The following is a 21,396-nucleotide window of genomic DNA, read 5'->3' as shown; positions in this document are numbered from 1 at the left end:
ATACCAGCTGGTAAAACAAAGCTGGTATTAACCCCGTATTACCCAGCATGCCACCCAGCACCAGTGCCACTGAAAGAGTTTGATACAGCGCCAGAAGATGGCGATTCTATGAAAGGTCCATTTTCTGGGGCAGCTGCGGACTGTAATTCGCAGCAGGAGGGGGCCCAGAAAGCTTGGGCCACCCTGCACTGAGAATTCCAATCCCCAGCTGCCTAGTTGTACCTGGCTGGACACAAAAATAGGGCAAAGCCAACGTTTTTTTTTTATTATTTCATGAAATTCATGAAATAATTAAAAAAGGGCTTCCCTATATTTTTAGTTCCCAGCCGGGTACAAATAGGCAGCTGGGGGTTGGGGACAGCCCATACCTACCTGCTGTACCTGGCTAGCATACAAAAATATGGCAAAGCTCACGTTATTTTTTTTACCCCTAACCCTAGGGTTAGGGTCATTTGTTTGTTTTTTTTTGTTTTTCTTTATTTTTTAATGAATTTAAAAAAAAAATTGACATGTGCTTCGCCCATCGAGCACCCAAGCATTTTAATGCTCACTAATCCCTACTCCTGACCACACAGTCAGCAGAACAAGTAATCAGATCTGCTAACTCCAGTGTCAGCCGATTACTTGTTCTGTATCCCCCTGCATCCATTGCAGTGTGTGCGGGCTGTGAGGTCAGCTGAGTTAGGCCAGCCCTGGAGTCCGCTGATCTGAACTCAGCAGAACTCCTGACCTCATAGCCCGCACACACTGCGATGGATGCGAGGGGACACAGAAGAAGTAATCGTCCGACACTGGAGTTAGCTGATCTGATTACTTGTTCTTCTGGCTATGAGGTCAGGAGTTCAGCTGAGTTCATACGTGATCGGCAGCAGGCAGTGACTGTTGTTAACCTGCATTCATCGCAGCGTATGGGGGCTCTGAGATCAGGAGTTCAGCCAATAAATTCTGTGTCCCTCTACATCCATTGCAGCAGCCATAAAAAGTAGAAGGATCTGGTAAAATAACAATTGTGGTTGCATGCGTTGCACATTCAATCCACAGGATCCGGTCATATGCGGTTTGCATTTTTTTGCCTCTGGGCAAAAAAACACTGATGTGAAAGCACCCTGACCTGGTAGCAACCAACAGCCCATTTAATAACTATGCGTTGACACACTGTTCATTGTTCTTGTTTGAATTAAAAAACAATCCAAACATTCTACATCCCTTAGTCATTTCTCATCAGGTAGAACTGATGGTGTCCCTGTCAGAAGTATTGTCATACTAGTATGTCTGAGACGAGTGATGTAACATGAATTCTTTAATGTCCTCAACTTCTCCCACCCCTTCTTATACGCTTGCCAGGAGGTCAGTTATGTCCTGCATTTAATAGTCCAGACGGCTGATCACAGTGGTATACATGGAATGCACAGTATTTTTCTCCTTTTCTTAATTGGAATGCCAGAGTTATTCTACATGCCCTGCCTATTGTCATTGACACTTTTTTTTTCACCATCCATTTTATACAACATTATGATTAACTGTTGACAATCTTATTAACTCTGAATATTAAACCATGAAAAAGATATAAAAAGAAATTCTAAGTAGGTAGACATACCTAAAACAAAATGTGGCAGCAGGTTGTGTTATAGGTGTGGCATGTACGGTTATCAAATTGGACTAAAAAAACAAGTGTGCAAAAACAGATATGCAAAGTTAAGTGTCTACATTATTTAACATTTTTTACTATATAACAAATTCAACCCACTTCTGAAAAATGATGATGTAACATGAATTCCAGCACATGCAAAAGTGTGCTTTAGTGCTGTGATGTGTAAGGATGTAAAATTTGACTAAGAAATATGTAAAATAAAATTCATGCTTGTCATATACACAGTTGCAGTTAATTCTCTGGATTTTAGAGAATTTTCTTTTGTTTTTTTAAAAAACAATTATTATCTCTTTTCACAAAAAGGATTGGAAAATATACAAAATCTCAGAATAGTCTCTTGTGACAAGCAAGCGCATCATTCCTGATAATGATTTCAGCTTTTTTTCTGGAAAAAATATTGCGATGCTTGGCTCACACTTTCTAATGCATTAAAGAATGTATTTGTAAGTCAAATGCAGCAGAACAGATACCTGGTATCACAGTGGTAATGTGCTCACATCCCCAGCACTGTGCTACTCACTGTGTTTGCTACTCTTCTCCTTCCTTTGTCTCACCGCCACACTGAGCCTTTATGCTTCTTTTCCACTCTGCGGCATATATGCTGCTGTTTACATCTGGCTATAGCATGACACGTTCCTGCTGAGATTAATGTTTCTGTGTCTTGCAGGGTTTATTTTCCCTGGCCCACCATTGCTTGCCTGATCTTGGTTCCTAGTTAAGTTCTTTCAGTCTAGTTTCCTTCTTGATGTTTCCTGTATTATATCTCCTATCTTCTGATCCGTCATGTCTTCTTGTTTATCCCGGCTTCTTAGTTCCTGACCTTTGTTACATTTACTGAACCTGTGCTGCCTGCCTTGACCTCGGATTGCCTGAATACATCTCTGCCTGTGCCCTCTGTACTTCACACATCTGCCTTGACCCTTTGAGCATCTGCTCCAGTCCCAGGAACTGCCTTGCAAGTGGAACCTGGCGACTACCTATCGCTGTCAGTTTTTACATAGTCTCACTATCCTAAATCACCCTAACATGGATGCTGCATTCTTTAAATAACCTTTTATACAGGCGATGACAGTTTTCCTGATTGGATGCACTTCACCATATGATGCCATAGCTGCAAGGTCACGTGTTCACGCCTGAGAGTATGTCAGCTTGCTGTGGCTGATACAATTTTTTTGCAATGTGTAAAATGAAACCAGGCAGGTTTTTGGTGATTTCACCAATCAATATGCAAATTGTTTGAATTTTTTCATGCTCGTAAATTTCAGAAGGATCAACATGATTTTGATTCTGTCACGGTCTTCTCTGCTTGAGAATTTTGACAGGCTCAGGCCACACACCTTAAACAGGTTTTGTTTCTTTTGGCACATGAGGGGTTAGTATCAGTTTTTGTTGCAGCAACAGATTCTGTAGGATAGATCAGCTGTTCCTGATGATGTCCACTTCTGACCCGGAAGGTGGATGGATGCATTTCTTGCTGTAGGCTGGTGCTTTGTTGTGTGGAAATGTTATCCTGGTGTTGGCACTTTAATTTTACCCTTCTTGGTACCTGTACACCCAGTGTGTTTTCCTTGATATTTGTGAGTTGTTATTACCCCGCTTGTCTGTTGTTCGCATAGGTGGGATTTTTGGGTGTTCTCCATCCTTATCTGTCCCCTTGAGAGGTGGGTGTGGAGGGAACATTACCATCAGGGCCAGGACAGGAGATAGGGAGAGGCTGGGTGTTCAGATGTCGCTACCTTTAAGTGTAATTCTGGGTAGACAAGCAAGACCAGAGTACCTCCCTAGCTTGAGGGTAAGTGGCAGGGGCCCCCCATTCCACTCACACTCCCAATCCCATCATGTATGCCATGACAGATTCCTGTTGAATCAATTTGCATATCAGAAATAGATAACAGAAATAAGGAGGTACCAAATTCTTACTTTAAATGATGGTGGGCACCCTGTGTATACATCACCTGTAAATAAGCTACATTTTTGAAGAAGTCATTTCTGAATACCATTTATATTGTTTTATGGAACTTAATGCCCCAATATACCGATAGTATTCAAACTTAAGAGCAAACATATACCATACAAAACACATGTTTAAAAATATATAAAAGCTATTGAAAATGTTTTATGGGAAATGAGTCATTAGATATATTTTCAATTTAGAAGTATTTTTATTAAATTAAAATGTTTTCTGTGAGTCACACATGGTAATTGGTTTAAACATGCAACAATCCTTGATATGTTCTGTATATGAGATTTGCCATAGTTTGCTCAGCTGTTATTTACTAATGGATATTTAACCTCAAAAATAATACATAGTTCCTCATGAAGTAACACTAGGGAGTAGACCTCTCGCTGCATAATCTGTAACAAATTATATGTCCATGTTGACTACACGGGAAGAAAAAGATACAATGAACACTGTAATCCCTATAGTTACTGACCACACACAGTTGTGATCAGTCTTAATCTCTTATAGACATAGGAAAGCATAATTAATAAATATTTAATAAATCTTAGCTATTAACTTGAAGAGAACAAGTATAGTAAACCCTCAGAGCTGATTTAAAACAAGGCTGTCTGCTCCTTGATAGAACCCCAACAGTCTTTTTGCAAAAACTGTGGTGGTATCTGTCGTGATACAAACCCCCTTGCTAAATGTAGTAGAAGGAAGAGTGGAGAGACAATAAAACCACTCTGCCCCATTGACAAATAATAATGAAGTGCAAGTTCAATATTGGTTTGAAACAATGCTCTTTTTTATAGGTTAAGTAACATACACTATTTATATAATAAAGGAAGAAGGGAAATTCCAGCAACCAGGTCCAAAAAATTGGTTAAAAATTACATTTTATTTAATGGAATACATTTTTGTAATTTTTAACTAAATTTGGACCTGGTTGCCGGAATTACTCTCCTTACGTTATGTTGCTCAGGTTTGCCAACCTAATATTCTCCGTGCATGGTCCAACTAGTGGTCTCAGAGCAACAGGTGAGCGGGTTAAACCCTTTTTTTCTCCTTTACTATTTCTATAATGGTATATCAAACTAGATTAACATCAAGTATTTACTTGTAAGTAGAAACAAAACACAGATGATAATATGTAAACTCTACTGTTAAAAAGCATTTTATCCGCTATGATAAGTCTCTAACACAGGATTAAATCATGCACCATAGTAAGCCACATGCAGAAATAGCTTCAGCCGGCTAAATCAGAACTCCAGTACACTTAAAGCAATTCAGACAAGTGCAAAGAGTGTAAAATTGTTCTTAAAAGTCTAAAAATGTAATCCATTTTCATCTTAACAAAAGCTGACAGCATGGGGGAAATTCTGTCTCAAGTAGGCCTCTGATCCAAAATGATAAGGTCATGGTATTTTTAGAAACAACGTTCACTTCTAGTGAAATGGATAATATAGAACTAAAAATTTTTAGAACTTCTAATTGGGCAGGACCAGTAAAAAAAGAATTTAGTGTATTTAAGCCCCAAAGCAAACACTATAATATGTGTTGTGTTGTTTGTTATAGTGTTTATTGACTGTGCATTACCCTTATTTATTTATTAGTCTGTAGACCCCTTTGTTTTGTGTTGAACTTGCATGTTTTTCTGGGAACCTAACCAAATGTGTCATTTCAAACTATACGTTGTCTATTCCATCCAATAGCATCATAGGAGAAGGTATAATCGTGGCACATGCTGTTGTGTAAAAGTCCTTGCTTTATTATAAATCCATAAAAAGTCAGCGGGTCTGAGAACAGATGCTGGCACTCCGGAGAACGATGGCCATTTCGCGCTCCTGTGCTTCCTAGGACCCATAGAAGCGCAGCAGCGTGAAACGGCCATCGTCCTCCAGAATGCCAGCATCTGTTCTCGGACCTGCTCATCTTTTATGGATTTATAATAAAGCAAGGATTTTTACACCACAGTGTGTGCCACGATTCTACCTTCTCTTATGATGATCTTTGCTGGACTGGTTCCTTTCTGGTGAGCACCACTGTACAGAGCCTTGGTGGTTATTGTCGCTCCTCCTGTCTCTTGCAGTATTGAATCAGGTGACCCGGTGGTGTGGTACTGCATCTGTTTTCCTTGCTATTCCATCCAATGTAGAAGGCCTTTGAATCTACTATATTCCAGTAGAGTTTCTAAACTTGCTAACTAGTTTGATATAAAACATATAAAAGCCCCAACTCTCACACACATTACCCATATTGCAGTTCTGTGACTCCGTGTGCATCTGATTTCTTACAGAGGCCCCAAAGAACTATAATATGTTCAACTTAGTATGAAGCTTAAAGGTGTGGTCTGAATTCCAAAGTAATTTTTATACTAAATCCCTATTTAGAGTCATAATCTAAACTATTTTCTAATATACTTGAAGTAAAAATTCCCTACCCTTCCCTAACTACACAATCAAATTGTTTTTCTATTTTTTCACCTTCTTTTTGATGACACGTCATTTCATAATCCCACATTTTATAATACCAGTGCATGCTGGGACACTCAATGAAACATCATCAGGGGCAAAGGCTGCAGTCACTGCAACAACCTTTGCCCCTTCCCTGAAACGTTGCACCATCAGTGACACTCGCTTTAGGGGCTAGGTTAGTCCCTGCTCTCTAATTATGTGATGTGAACAATTATAGTGACAGCGCACTCTCCGTTGCTGGCCTAGATCAGTAGTATAAGCCTGCAGGAGAGTGTGTTGTCAGAATACCTGGTATGCAGAGACCAGTAACTTTACTAGTGGCAGTGGCGCTGGTCTCTCTTTGCTAGGAAATCTGACAACACACACTAACAGTGCGCTCTTCTATGTTGCTGACTCATTACTGCTGATCTGAGCCAGCAGCAGAGAGTGCGCTGTCATTGTGCACATTAAACAAAGACAGAGCAGGGAATAGCTCAGCCCCTAAAATGTGCGCTACCGATGACATTTCATTTCAGGGACGGGGTAGAGGCCATGGTAATGACTACAACCTCTGCTCCTCGTAACACTTCCATGACTGAAATTTTCAAATGAAGTGTCATCAAAAAGGAAGTGAAAAAAATAATAACAGAAAAGCAGTTAGAAAGTGTAGTTAGAGAAGGAGAGGGAATGTTATTAAAAAATAGTTTAGATTATGGCACTCTACCAACTACCTACCAATAAATGGCCTTCTCACCTACCTTTAGGCCATGTGCGCATGTTGCGTTTTTTCATGCGTTTCCGCAGCGTTTTGGACTGCAGCGTTTTAATGCAAAAATGAATGCGTTTTGATTTCCAGGCAAAGTCTACGGGAATTAGGGCTTTCTTGTGCGCACTATGCAGAAAAAACGCAGCATGTTTTGGTGTCAAACATTTGTCAAAATCTCTGCGTTTGAAAATGCAACATGTCAATTGTTTTTGCCATTTTGGCTGCGTTTTGCTTACATTGAAGTCAATGAGAATTATCAAAACGCATCCTAAATCAAAATCCTAGCGTTTTTCATGCATTTATGATGCAAGACGCATGCTTTTTTGACAAAATCAAAGCATGTGTTTTTGGCATGCTAGTGAGGTCTCATGACGTTTCCTTTTGCCCTCACATCCAGCCCTACTTTAAAAAAAGAGTACAACAACAAAATAATTATATTTTATTATTAAATATGAAATCTCAATAATGTTTTTCTTAAAAATAACATTTTTGTGTATGAATTAAAGCAGGGGTTTTTTTTTGTTTTGTTCTAAGGCTTGAATGGGCAAAGTTTATTTATATGTGTCTTTGTATTGAAAATGCATCCCATTTTAAGCACTGGAAAAGCATGTAAGACGCGGTAAAAACGTGGCAAAAACACACGAAAAACGCATGCGTATTTCCTGCGTTTTTGTGGCCAAAACCAAATTTGACAATGACAAATTCTGCCAGAGGATGCGTTCATTTCTGCAATGTACTGGACGCAACGTGCGCACATGGCCTTAAAGGGGATTTCCACTACTTGGAGAACCCATTTTTAAATGCCTGAGATTCCAGAGGCTAATAAGAAAATTGGTTGCCGCAGCCACGTATCACATTACTGTCACTTTATCCACGAGGAACAGAAGTGCAGACATCATTTAATTAAGATAGGGTTGTCCCGTAGTGGACGTTAAAGTCTAAGCTGGTCAATGCTTCTTGTGCTTCTGGTTGTAAGAAACGCTGTATGATCAATTTAATCCATTTTTAAATAAATAATATTTCAAATGCTAAAATGATACACATATATCATTTAAAAAAATGAAAAAACCAAAAAGGTGCAATATTCTCTATTTTTTGTCATTCTCTGGCACAAACCTTATACTGTTTTAGGACCAAATACAATTCTGCAGCATTTGTAACTATGGTGACATGGCTAACGAAGTTACCAACCTGAGTCACCTTTGATTGGCTGGAGTAGTCACATGCCATCATTGCCACAAGAAGAAGCAAGGAGATCGGGGAGTATGGCAGCGTTATGGAGGAGCAGCAGAAAATCAGTAGGTGACCACATATTTTTCTATTTTTAAAGCACCATAGACCAAGATGTAAAAAGATGCTGGACAGTCGATTTAACAATAAAAGGTAGGGCTAGTGGTATGACGTAAAAAATCTTTCCACTATATACCTTTTTGCTTTACCTAAATGGTTGATACATTACTATGACATGCTCTAGATACACTAAATATTTCCATAAAGAAACCATAAGAAAAAATAATTATACACATTTTATTGCACATATTTGGCATAGAGTCTGGTTTAAGAGTATTACATGAGAAAGCGTAATTCTATAAACCTACCTCTTCCAGAACATTGCAAAGGGGAGCTTCCCTGGCATCGTTTTCTGCTCTCTTCTACCGTCAGGTGGCAGGACCGTGGATGTTCACACTTTCGTCCAGTCCATCCTTCTTTACAATCACATAGTCCACAGTTACACTGCCCATGACCTGCACCAATTATTACTATTAGCATTAAACTTAGTGTAAACATAGTAATTTACAAAATTCACGATAAATTGATTTATGAAAAAGTAGAAAACAACAAACGCAAAGGGAATAAAGATGTGTCTATGTACCCTTACTCAAAATTCATTCAGAGCTCCAATATCTCATAATATACTATCACTACTTGCTAGCAAACCCCTTTAGAGACAACAGTTCCCACCAAACCCATTGGGTGGTCACATACCGATAAAAGCATTTCCTGACAAAGTATTGTGAATTTTTTTTCATGGTTGGCTTTCTCACAACACTCATTTTGGAATATGTCAAATTGAAGGGATCCTGTCACCAGATTTTGGATAGTGTTACCATAAAACTGGCTTGAGCTACAGATGTATCGTTATTTATTACCTTTCATCTTAAGGGAACCTGTTACCAGATTTTGGCCTTCTAAACTAAAACTAGCACCTTAATCAGCAACTGTGCTGCATTCTGTGAAGGTGCACATTACCTCCTGACCCCCCCATAGACCCGAAAAATACCTTTATAAAATCTCTTGCCCTGTGTGTAATTGTCCGGTCCTATTGTATGTGTTCTAATGTGCACCTCCTGTCCATCCTTTCTCCTTCCTCCTGTCCTGATTGACATGGATGATGCCTCGTACGCATCCACATAGGCAGGCAAAATCTTCATATGCTATATCTCCATATCTATGTTGCACGCAGAGCCAAAATCATAGGTGTGCCTGCGTGAACCAGTGAGTTCTCTGTACAGGCACGAGATTTTGCCTGGCAATGTGGATGAAGCATGTGACGTCATCCACATTGCCAGGCAAAATCTCGCACCTGTGCAGAGAGCTTGCCGCTTCTTGCATGTGCACCTATGTTTTCGTCTCTGCCCGCAACAGAGCAGAGTGAAGTGCGCCTGCGTGAGCTGGGAACATGGAGATTTTGCCTGCCTATGTGGATGGCAACTCAGGCGTCATCCACATCAATCAGCACAGGAGGACGGCGAAAGAAAAATCAGGAGGCAGAGAATAGGACGCCTATCGGACTGGGCAATTTACATACAAGGCGGGAGATTTTATAAAGGTATTTTGGGGGTTTACAGAGGGGAGTCATGGGGTAACGTGCACCTTTATAGAATGCTGCACAGGTGCTGCTTAAGGTGCTAGTTTTAGTTTAGAAGGCCAAAATCTGGTGACAGGTTCCCTTAAGATGAAAGGTAATAAATAAAGATACATCTGTAGCTCAAGCCAGTTTTATAGTAACACTAAGAGCCCAGACCATCACACTATATATATAAAGCAATACAATATTTATATTACATGTCATTTGGGCCAATAGATCTTAAAAATGTAGTAGGCTATTTAAATTTAGTGTGTGTAGCATTTATGTCTAAATTTGTGTACAATTTTGAATATTTTATTGTTTGCTATCTTTGTAAATACAATCATTGCAAGATAACTAATGAAATATCAACCAATAAGTAAACATTAAGATACTGTTCAAAAATGTAAAATTCGTAGCTAATACTGTATAGCAGAATCTATTACTAGGGGCCGTAAAGATATCACTTCACCAAGGAAACTGTAAAGGCCCCATCACACAGTACGATATATCGTGCGATCGCATGAGCGATCGTACCCGCCCCCATCGTTTGTGCGTCACGGGCAATTCATTTCCCGTGGCGCACGATGTCGTGAACCCCCGTCACACGTACTTACCTCCCTAACGACGTCGCTGTGGGAGGTGAGCATCTTCTTCCTGATGGGGGTGGGACATTCGGCGTCACAGCAATGTCACACAGTGGCCGTCCAATAGAAGTGGAGGGGCGGAGATGAGCGGGACGTAACATCCCGTCCACCTCCTTCCTTCCGCATTGCCGGCGGGACGCAGGTAAGCTGTGTTTGTCGTTCCCGGGGTGTCACACAAAGCGATGTGTGCTGCCTCAGCAACGACGAATAACCGGCGCGCAGAAGGAGGAACGACATTATGAAAATGAATGACGTATCAACGAGCAACGATAAGGTGAGTAATTTTGCTCGTTAACAGTCATTTGGTGGTGTCACACGCTACAACATCTCTAACGATGCCGGATGTGCGTCACAAATTCCGTGACCCCGATGATATATCGTTAGATATATCATAGCGTGTGACGGGGCCTTAAGACTAGAGTGTTGTATAAAGCAGCTAAAAGTATTGCAGTTGTGATGTTTGCCTAAGAGGACACACTGTTTTTATGGACTGTAATGAGTGATACAGTAATTCAGATGTTTTCATTTGGTTCTAAACATTGTTAGAGTTAATTTGGCAATAAGTGCCTTGAAAAAGTATTCATATCCTGTGAATTTTTCCACATTTTCACTTTATACCCACAAGCTTCATTTTAAGACAACCTTTTTCTGCAATTACTGTTGCAAGTCTTTATGTGTGTCTCTACCAGCTTTTCACATCTACAGACAGACAATTTTTTTCCAAACTTCCTTGAAAAATAGCTCCAGCTCAGTGAGATTGGATGATGAGCATCTGTGAACAGCAATTTTCAAGACTTGCCACATAATCTCAATGGGATTTACAGTATATTACAAAATGAGTACACCCCTCACATTTTTGTAATTATTTTATTACATCTTTTCATGGGACAACACTAAATATATGACACTTTGATACAATGTAAAGTAGTCAGTGTACAGCTTATATAACAGTGTAAATTTGATGTGCCCTCTAAATAACTCCACACACAGCCATTAATGTCTAAACTGCTGGCAACAAAAGTGAATACATCCCAAAGTGAAAGTGGCCAAATTGTGCCCAAAGTGTCAATATTTTGTGTGGTCAGCATTATTTTCAAGCACTGCCTTAAGTCTCTTGGGCATGGAGTTCAGTAGAACTTCAAAGAAGCCACTGAAATCCCCTTCCACTCCTCCATGATGACATCACAGAGCTGGTGGTTGCTAGATACCTTGCACTTCTCCACCTTCTGTTTGAGTGCCCCAAAGATGCTCAATATGGTTTAGGTCTATAGACATGATTGGCCAGTCCAGCACCTTTACTGTCAATTTATTTATTAAGGCAGTAATCATCTTGGAGGTGTGTTTGTGATCATTATTATGTTGGAATACTGCCCGCAGTCCAGTCTTACAAGGGAGGGGATGATGCTCTGCTTCAGTATGTCACAATATATGTTCCCACAATGAAATGTAACTCCGCACAGCCAGCAGCACTCATGTAGCCCCAAATTATGGCACTATCACCATCATGATTGACTGTAGGCAAGGCAAAGTTGTGTTTGTTCTCAAACCCTTGACATCATCTGAACCAAATACTTTTATCTTGAACTCATCAGACCATAGGACATGGTGCCAGTAATCCATGTCCTTAGTCTACCTTGCCTTCAGCAAACTGTTTTCAAGATTTCTTATGCATAATTTTTAAAAGATGCTTCCTTTTGGGATGACAGCCATGCTAATTTGATGTAGTGTGAGGAATATGGTATGAGCACTGACAGGCTGAACCCCCACACCTTTATAATCTACAGCAATGGTGGCAGCACTCATACGCCTACTTTGAAAAGACAATCTCTGGATATGATGTTGAGCAAGTGCACTCAACTCCTTTGGTTGACCACGGCGAGACTTATTCTGAGTGGAATCTGTCTTGTTAAACCATTGTATGGTTTTGGCCACCATTGTACAGCTTAGTTTCAGGGTGTTGACAGTCTTCATATAGCCTAGGCCATCTTTATGTAGAACAGCAATTTTTTTTTCAGATCCTCGGAGAATTCTTTGCCATGATGTGCCATGTTGAGCATCTTGTGACCAGTATGAGAGAGTGTGTGAGTGATAACACCAAACTTAAAACAACTGTTCTCAATTCATATATGAGACCTTATAATACTAATGAGTCACATTACACCGGGAAGGAAAAATGGCTAAAAGGGCACAATTTCTCCATTTTTACTTCTGGGTTTACATACTTTTGTTCCCAGTGATTTAGACATTAATGGCTGTGTGTTGAGTTATTTAGAGGGCACACCACATATACACTGTTATACAAGCTGTACCTTGACTACTTTAAATTGTATCAAAGTGTCATATCTTCAGTGTTGTCCCATGAAAAGATATAATAAAATATTTACAAAATTGTGAGAGGTGTAATCACTTTTGTGACATACTGTAGGCATGGACTATGACTGGGCTACTCATGAATATGCACTGATCTTAACCATTTCAGTGTAGCTCTGGCAGTATGTTAAGGGTTCGTGCCCTGTTAGAAGGTGATCCTCACACCATTGTCAAATCATTTTCATCCTCTAACAGATTTTCTTCCAGTATTGCTCAGTATTTGATTCCATACATCTTCCCATCAATTCTAACCAGCTTACCTGTCCCTGAAAAGAAAACATCCCACAGTATGATGCTGCCAGTACTATGTTTGACAGTGGGGATGGCGTTTTCAGGTTGATGTACACTGTTAGTTTTCTGCCAAACATAGCGTTTTCCATTTAGCCCCAAAATTTATAATTTGGTCTCATCTGGCCAGAGCACCTTCCTTCATATACTAGCTGTGTCTTCTAAAGTTCACGGTGTATGAATAATTTTTCAAGGCACTGTATAAGTCAGCTGTTGATGAAACATTAATTTGACAGACCGCTATCTTTCCCAACTCCCACATACACAGTAACCACATGGCTGGGATCAGGACCGTCTTAACAGCATTACTGGCAAATCAGTGTACTTGGGCCCCTACGACAACCACTCCTCAGAATAAAAAGTAAATGGTTGATAATATTAAACATATACAGTCATGGTCAAAAATGTTGGCATTCTTGAAGTTGTTCCACAAAAAGTAGTATTTCTCCCAAAAAATTATTGCAATTACGTATATTTTGTTATAGACATGTTTATTTCCTTTGTGTGTTTTGGAACAACACAAAAGAAAACAGAGGAAAAAAATGATAAATTGAATATAATTTAACATAAAACTCCAAAAATGGGCTGGACAAACTTTTTGCCATTCTCAACTTAATATTTACGCACACTTTGGAATAAATAACTGCAATAAATTGCTTCCTGTAGCCCTCAACAAGCTTCTTATACCTCTCACCTTGTGCTACTGTTCTTTTGCAAACTGCTCCAGGGCTTTCAGAATTGAAGGGTACCTTCTGCCACCAGCAATTTTAAGATTTCTCCACAGGTGTATAATACAATTTAGATCCAGACTCATTGTTGGCTAGCTCAGAGCTCTCCTTCCATCCATTTCTCCTTCTTGAAGTATGTTTGGGGCCATGGTCCTGCTGGAAGACCCATGTCCTAGGATGCAAACCCAGTTTTCTGACATTGGGCACGACATTGCCCTTGCCACCCAAAATCCTTTGGTAATCTTTAGATTTTATGATGCCTTGCACCCAGTCAAGACAGTCAGTGCCAGAGGCAGCAAAACAACCCAAGACATCTTTGAACCTCCACCATGTTTGACTGTAGGTACTATGTTCTTTTCTTTGTGTGCCTCATTCTGTTTTTGGTAAACAGTAGAATGATTTGCTTTACCAAAAACATCTGTTGTTCTCATCTGTCCACAAGATGCTTTCCCAGAAGGATTTTGGCTTACTCACGTACATTTTATCAAACTGCAGTCAACCTGGCTTGTGTCTCTTTGTCCAATGGGATGTCCTGGATCTCTTGCAATAACGTTTCATTTTATTCAAATGTCGATGGATAGTACGTGCTAACACTGATGCACCTGCACCCTGAGCCTGCAGGATATCTTGAATATCTTTGGAATTTGATTGGGATTGCTTATCCACTATCTGGACTATCCTGTGTTGCAACCTTTCAGCAATTTTTCTCTGCCATCTATGTCCATGGAGATTAGCTACAGTGTCATTGGATGGAAGCATCTTGATTATTTTGCACACCATGGACTAAGGAACACCAAAATCTCTGGAGATGTACTTGTAACCTTGAGATTGTTGATATTTTCAACAATTTTGGTTCTCAAGCTCTCAGAGAGTTCTCTTCTTCTTTTTCTATTCTCCATGCTTACTTTGACACATACAGACACCTTTTATCAGGTTTCAGGTGTGATGTTCATATTGCCCACACCTGTTACTTACCACAGGTGTGTTTGAACGAGCATCACATGATTGAAACAAAGTTGTTCACCCACAATTTTGGAACGATGCCAACAATTTTGTCCTTTCCATTTTTAGGGTTTTGTGTGAAATTATGTCCAATTTACTTTCTTTTCTTTGCTTTTTTTGTGTTGTTCCAATACACACAAAAGGAAACAAACATGTTGATAATGAAATGTGTGATTGCAATAATTTTTTTAGGAGGCATACTTCATTTTCAAGAACAATTCCAAAGGTGTCAACACTTTCGGCCATGATTGTATTTATTTTACTGCCACTTTAAGAAAACTAGTGTTAAAACATTAAAAGCATACTGCACAACTTGTAGGATACAGGACAGTTGAAGCTGGAAACTTATCTAGCCCCTGCTAGCTAAGATAAAAATCTCTTCTTTTTCAGGCTATATTTTTCTAGTTTGAAGGAGGACGCGCACTACTGGGTCACTAGCATGAAAAATGCACACTTAAATGCGTTTATTATTTTAGTGTAGAGTGGTTCAAAAGTTTAGTTATGCTTCAACATACAAAGATTAGCAAGGGCCCATATGATCATGGGGTCCTCTGGCATGTGCCCAGCGGGCCAGCTTGTTTTCAACAGGTAGAGTGGAGACATCTCATGCAGCAGCCTATTTCTTCTGAAAACAATGAATTGACTATTGAAATTCCAATAAGTCGATGCTTCTCTTCTCCAGCTGTACACATCAGATGATCAACAAGTCCTAATTAGATCAGTGAGTTTGACCTGAGCACCACTGAATATTACACATGAGTGGAAATGTCTTGCCTGGGCCAAGAAATATCTGAAGTCAGATTTTTCAAAGTTTTTATGGACTGATGAGATGAGAGGGAATAGTGATGTACCAGATGGATGGGTCCATGACAGGATCAATACCAGCAACAGACCTCCACTTTGACTCAGATGTCAGCAAGGTGGAGGTGTGATACTGCTATGAGTTAATATTATTAAAGATGGGATAGATGGACCTTTTCGGGATGAAGTTAGACAATGCTTCATTACATGCATTGAAGTGCTCCACTGCCTGGCTAACCCGTAGACACCTTAAATATGAAGAAAATGGTCCTATTCCTCACCTGACCAAAACCCTCTTGAAAACTTGTGGGCGATCCTTAAACAGGAGATTTATGGTTAAGGAAATGAGTACACTGGTCTGAACAATGTCGGGGGGGCTGTGGTTGGTGCTGCCTAAAATGTTGATCGTCAACAGATTATGAAACTGACAGACTTCATGGATACAACACTTATGACTGTTATTGACAGAATGAAAAGAAGGGTGGCTACATTAGTTGAAGATATTTTTATTAAAATGTCAGAAATGCATTTTTGTACATTTTAAATTGGGTTATTTTAACTTTAATAGATGAAAAGAAACAATTGAGAAAAGTTTACGCCTACATTTAGCTGCATAATAATTCTGCACATTAATAGTTGCCCAATAATTTTGCACATATTGATATTGTCCTAAGAAAGACAAAACCTCACTTTTACTATCTTAAATACCTAGCTTTATTAGCCTTTAGGATTGTGATAAGAGTGAAGAACTTTTGTCTCTTACTAAGCTATACAAAAACTTCATTTATTTCCAAAATATACTGATGAGCTGAAGGGTAACAATGTTTTGAACTTTTGAATTTCAGGCTCTATATCTCACCATCCACTACTGCTTTGATCGTGAGATTAGTATCACTTAATAGACAATCATCTTAGCTATCTCATATATAAATTTGACTTCTAACTATTTAACATATGATTAGTTATGCTGATTATTGTCATATCACTGCATTGTTAATGTTTTGCTCCTAAAAATCTAAATTTATATTTTTATTATTTTTGTTTTAAATCCACTTTTAGCTTTCAATACTGCCTGAATCCTTTGTGGCATGCTCTCGATTAGACACAAGCATGTCTTGACCGAAATATGATACCAGGTCTATATGTTTCCAATGTTGGTGCATGCTGGTCGACCTACTTGAGTATGTATTCAACTCTACAACCCACAAGTGTTTGATTAATTTAAGTCTAGGGACCATGTGGGCTATACCAGCCTCTATATTTCATGGTCATTGAACTATTTCTTTGCCAATCTCGACGTATCCTTCCAATCATTGTCCTGCTTAAACACTTTGTTGTTCCTTTCATACCTATAGTACTTGAGTGTTCAAAGTAACTTGTCTTGTAGTATACTCACATATAGCTCAGCATTTACACCACTATCAATCCTGGTCAATTATCAAACACCTTTGACTGTGAAACAACCCCATATCATGAGGTTCCACCAGCAAACTTGACAATAACTTCAATTTCTTAATCCATTAGCCCTTGTTTTCTTTGTTTATTGCAGACCCATTTGCACCCATAAGAGTGTAGTTTATTGACTTTCTTCTCATTTCTCCAAATCACCTGTTTCTAATCTTCTACTGTCCATTTTTCTTACTTTTTTTGCAAACTGGAGCCAATGCTTTTTATGATGATATTGAAGTCGAAGCTTGTCCACCTTTTTTCAGGCCACAATTCCATACTTGTGTTTCCTTGTCATACAGTGCTTGCATGGAAATCTGTGATCTCATTATTACAAAGCATACGAGCCATCTCCACTGCAGTGTTTGTCGCAACAGAACTGATAGACCTTGCTTCCTTCCAATGGCTGACCAAACTTTTTACTCCTTTTCTGCTTTACATTCTGGTCCACATACTTGCCTTTGACAGCTGTCCACCACTGAGAAACTGGGCCTGGTTGGTAAATATGTGCATACGGGTTGATAGGAGATTTTTTTCTGACATATATTTTTTTCAATTTTTACCCCCCTTTTTCCTTTTCCCTCTGCTCTAACCTCAATTTTTAACACTTGGGTGTTTCTCACATATACTGATATTACTCCAGGAATATAAAGTAAATAGATATATCCTCTACTAGGGTCAATCAATCTGCCTCACTCTTGAAGCATGCTGTTATGGGCTCTGGGTTGTTAATAGGATTTTCCTACTTAAAATAGCATTAATTCTCATTATTTAAATGTGGTTTGATGATTCTCAGTTGCAGATTGGATCACATATTACATATAAAAATAATATTGGTAGGACTTTACCTTGTCAGATACATATAGAAACATTTGATGTTGATATAGAATAATATATTCTTATAAACCTTTGTATTTATGGTGTTATTTGTTGTTAAACATACGTTATACCCTACCAACTACTGTATTCCAGGTCATTATTGATCACTTGCAATTGAATTTTATTGTCAACATCCCTTGAATTGCATTGCTATTTATATATTGTTCCCAAATTGGTAGCCATGGCGAAATTGTCTAGAGGTCGCTTTGTAATATTGTATGGTTTTTAATGCATGGTTTTTCATGGATTTAATAAAATTCTAAAATATTTTCATAAATTTTGGATGTGCGCCTCTACTCTGTGTGGTCGTTTCTCTTCCTAATTGATGTTGTTTTCCCACACAAGAGGCTGCACCCCTATTTATTATTAAGTGACTGTGCACCCCTAATTCTTTAAATGGGCCGACTTAATGAGTCCGACATTTTGCCTGAATGTCCACCTTTTGTCTTCTGAATGGATGCACGGACTTAATTTTGTATTGTTTCAACTGTCATGATACTCACATGATGCAGTTTGACAACTTTCTTGGCCGAGAGACTGCTGTCAATGAGCTGGGTGATTTTATTTCTCTTTTCTTGTGAAGTCTTCATGGATGTTTCTCAATTTAAACTAGGGATCTTTTGATCACTGAGCTAGAGGGAAATGTGACATCAGGTTGTACTTTGTAGTATAAAAGTAGAAAATGATTTTTCCATGACCAGGAGCAAAACAGTAATAATGCAGTGATATAATAATTTGCATAACTTATCATGTGCTAAATAATTGAAGGTCAAGTATATGTATGAGATAACCAAGATGATTGTCTATAAAATGCTGGTAGTCTCATGTTCAAAGCTGTAGTGGATGGTAAGATAAAGTCAAAAGATCGAAACATTGTTTCCCTTTTGCTCTTCAGTGTTGGTGCATTTCATAAGAGAGTTATATGGTGTGGGACTGTGTAACAGCTGTATCACGTTAATTTACACTTCACCGGACTGTGCATACTGAAATCAGCATGTCTTTTTCAACATGTGTTCTGATAAAAATTGAACACACATTTAACTAATTAATTTAACACACATATGTGGTTTCCAATGTTGAAAGTGCTTTGGCGACATCACAGTTATGTGACTATGATATCACCACAGGTCCTATACAATGAATAAGTCTAGAAGAGCTGAAGAAGAGAAGACAGACTGCTAACTATTCCAGTGTGTGTGTGTGTGTGTGTGTGTTTGTAAGTGTGTGCTCTGTGCATACATGTATCTCTATGTAGGTGCTCTGGATATTATTCTTGCCTTGGTATGTATGTGCTCTATGTATACATGAGTCTGTATGTATGTGCTCTATGTGTCGCGGGCGGGGAGGGCGCTGCGCTCACCACTCTAGAGTCCGGCGCTGCTGCTGCTGCTCGGTGGCTCGAGCGGTGGGCCGGATCCGGGGACTCAAGCGGCGCTCCTCGCCTGTGAGTGAAAGGGGGTAGTTTGGGTTTGGGGAGTTGGTCCGTGATGCCACCCACGGTAAGGTTGGGACACCACCGCTGCTCTGGACGGGGATCCCGGGAGCGATGACAGGGAGCAGCCGAGATGTTTCTCTCCCCTCCGTGGGTAGGGGGGTTGGTGGTCCCGGGGCCCGGGTGAGGTGACAGGGAGGCAGGGTTGGCGAGGTGCAGGGTCGCGGGGGCAGCGCAGTGCCAGATGGCACGGTGGTACTCACTCAGCCAAGAATGGATACAGAGTCTCCGGTAAAACAAACGGCTGGATGGATGGGTCCCGCAGCCGGCTGCTGTGGTTACTCCCGGAAGGTTGGTGGTGGCTGCCTTTCCCGGCACCTGTTGTGTATCTTCGGTCCCGATGGCTTCCCATCGGTAACCCGCTCCCCAGCTTGGATATGTGCCAGAGGAGCCCCTTTTGCCCGCAGGCTCTGGCCCTGGGAACTCTAGCTGTGGCAGTAGCTGTATTTCCCTTTCTCTGTTTGGACGGTTGCCTTCAATTGGGTCTTTGCTGCAAGGAAACCCCGGAGGTTCCGGTCGCTAACGGATTTGACCTGTTTAACGGCGACTCCAAGCCTGGTCGGGGTCCGCAGGCCCTGTCAGTTTGTGCTGGCTTCTCCCTGCTCCCCAGTTTGGTACCGGCGAGCCACTGCCCATCCCCGGTCCTACGGTTCCACGTCGATCGGCCTCTCCTGCAGATGGCCACCATCGTCTGCCAACCTTGCTCTTGGTGCCTGGGCCATGTACCCGGACATGGTCAGTCTGTTCCTCTACTACTCCACTCCTTCCTCTTCACTCTCCCTCACTGATCTCTCACTGACTTCCTTTTCCCTCCTCCAGGACTGTGAACTCCTCAGTGGGTGGGGCCATCCGCCTGGCTCCACCCCACCCGGTGTGGACATCAGCCCCTGGAGGGAGGCAACAAGGATTTGTGTGTGACTGGTGTACCTATCTCGGGGTGTGGGGTGTGTTGTTGCAGTACCTGTGACGACCTGGCTTGTCCAGGGCGCCACATATGCATACATATTTGATTGTATGTATGTTTCCGCTCTGTCAAAACATGTGTATGTATGTATGTGCTGTGTATACATGTATCTGTATGTAATTGATGTGTGCATACATCTGTCTGTATGTACTCTGTGCACATATGTGTTGTATGTATGTGTACTGTGTGTGCATGTGTTTATATGTATATTTTCTGTGTATGCATGTGTCTGTCTGTATGTATGTGTTCTGTGTATACATGTGTTTGTAGGTATGTGCTCTGTTTATGCATGTGTCTGTATGTATACGTTCTGTGTATATGTGCTCTGTGTATGGATGTGTCTCTATGTATATATATCTCTGTATGTATGTATTCTGTGTATACATGTGTATGTATGTCTATGCTATGTGTATAAATTTATTTCTATATTTATGTGCTGAGTGTATACATGTGTGCATGAATTTAGTGTATTTATATTTGTGATCTGTGTATGCATGTGTGTGCATGTTGTTATATGTATATTTTCTGTGTATGCATGTGTCTGTCTGTATGTATGTGCTCTGTGTATACATATGTCTGTAGGTATGTGCTCTGTTTATGCATGTGTCTGTATGTATACGTTTTGTGTATATTTGTGATGTGTATGCATGTGTGTGCTATGTGTATATACATATGTGTGTAACGGGCATTGTGTGTAATGTGCATTGTCTATATATGTTTGTGTGTATGTAGCATCCACAGTTATAAATATTGGCAGTGCAGAAGAGAGTTCACAGGTGTAAACATGTAGGCAATCGCCCTACAAGCAAGCAATATGACTCATATTCATCAGGTGATTACAATTTTTATACTGGAACAAAAATCATTGTTCTCACAGCACAATGCCCAATGTAAACTGCAAATTTGCAGCTAAAAACATGACACTGAATGAGCACAGATTGATCTACTATTTATCATTCTGTTTGCATCCTTCTTCATAAGCCATGTAAAGAGGTCGGTAAACAAAAAATAATCAACTTGAATATTGAGAATTGCGCTAAATAACGGCCTGAACTTCGCTCATATAGATGTTTGTGTCTGATGATTCAATATGTCATTATTTGGGGCCCCACTTTA

At 40.0% G+C, this 21,396-nt stretch overlaps 1 protein-coding gene and 1 long non-coding RNA gene across 2 annotated transcripts in view; one reads left to right on the top strand and one right to left on the bottom strand.

Moving 5' to 3' along the window:
* The window catches only part of ITGBL1 (integrin subunit beta like 1), a 595,662-nt gene that overhangs the window by 292,328 nt on the left and 281,938 nt on the right, over positions 1-21,396 (bottom strand). Inside the window, exon 7 of the mRNA XM_075334352.1 lies at positions 8,414-8,560. Coding sequence (XP_075190467.1) covers positions 8,414-8,560 — 147 coding nt within the window. The remainder of the gene's footprint in view (positions 1-8,413; positions 8,561-21,396) is intronic.
* Positions 1-21,396, top strand: part of LOC142290393 (uncharacterized) — a 259,883-nt gene that overhangs the window by 126,655 nt on the left and 111,832 nt on the right. The window lies entirely within an intron of this gene.

This window comes from Anomaloglossus baeobatrachus, chromosome 2 (genome assembly GCF_048569485.1).
Source record: "Anomaloglossus baeobatrachus isolate aAnoBae1 chromosome 2, aAnoBae1.hap1, whole genome shotgun sequence".
Classification (NCBI taxonomy): Eukaryota; Metazoa; Chordata; class Amphibia; order Anura; family Aromobatidae; genus Anomaloglossus; species Anomaloglossus baeobatrachus.
Note: the sequence above shows the minus strand (reverse complement) of the source record. Positions and strands in the feature narration are given on the sequence as shown.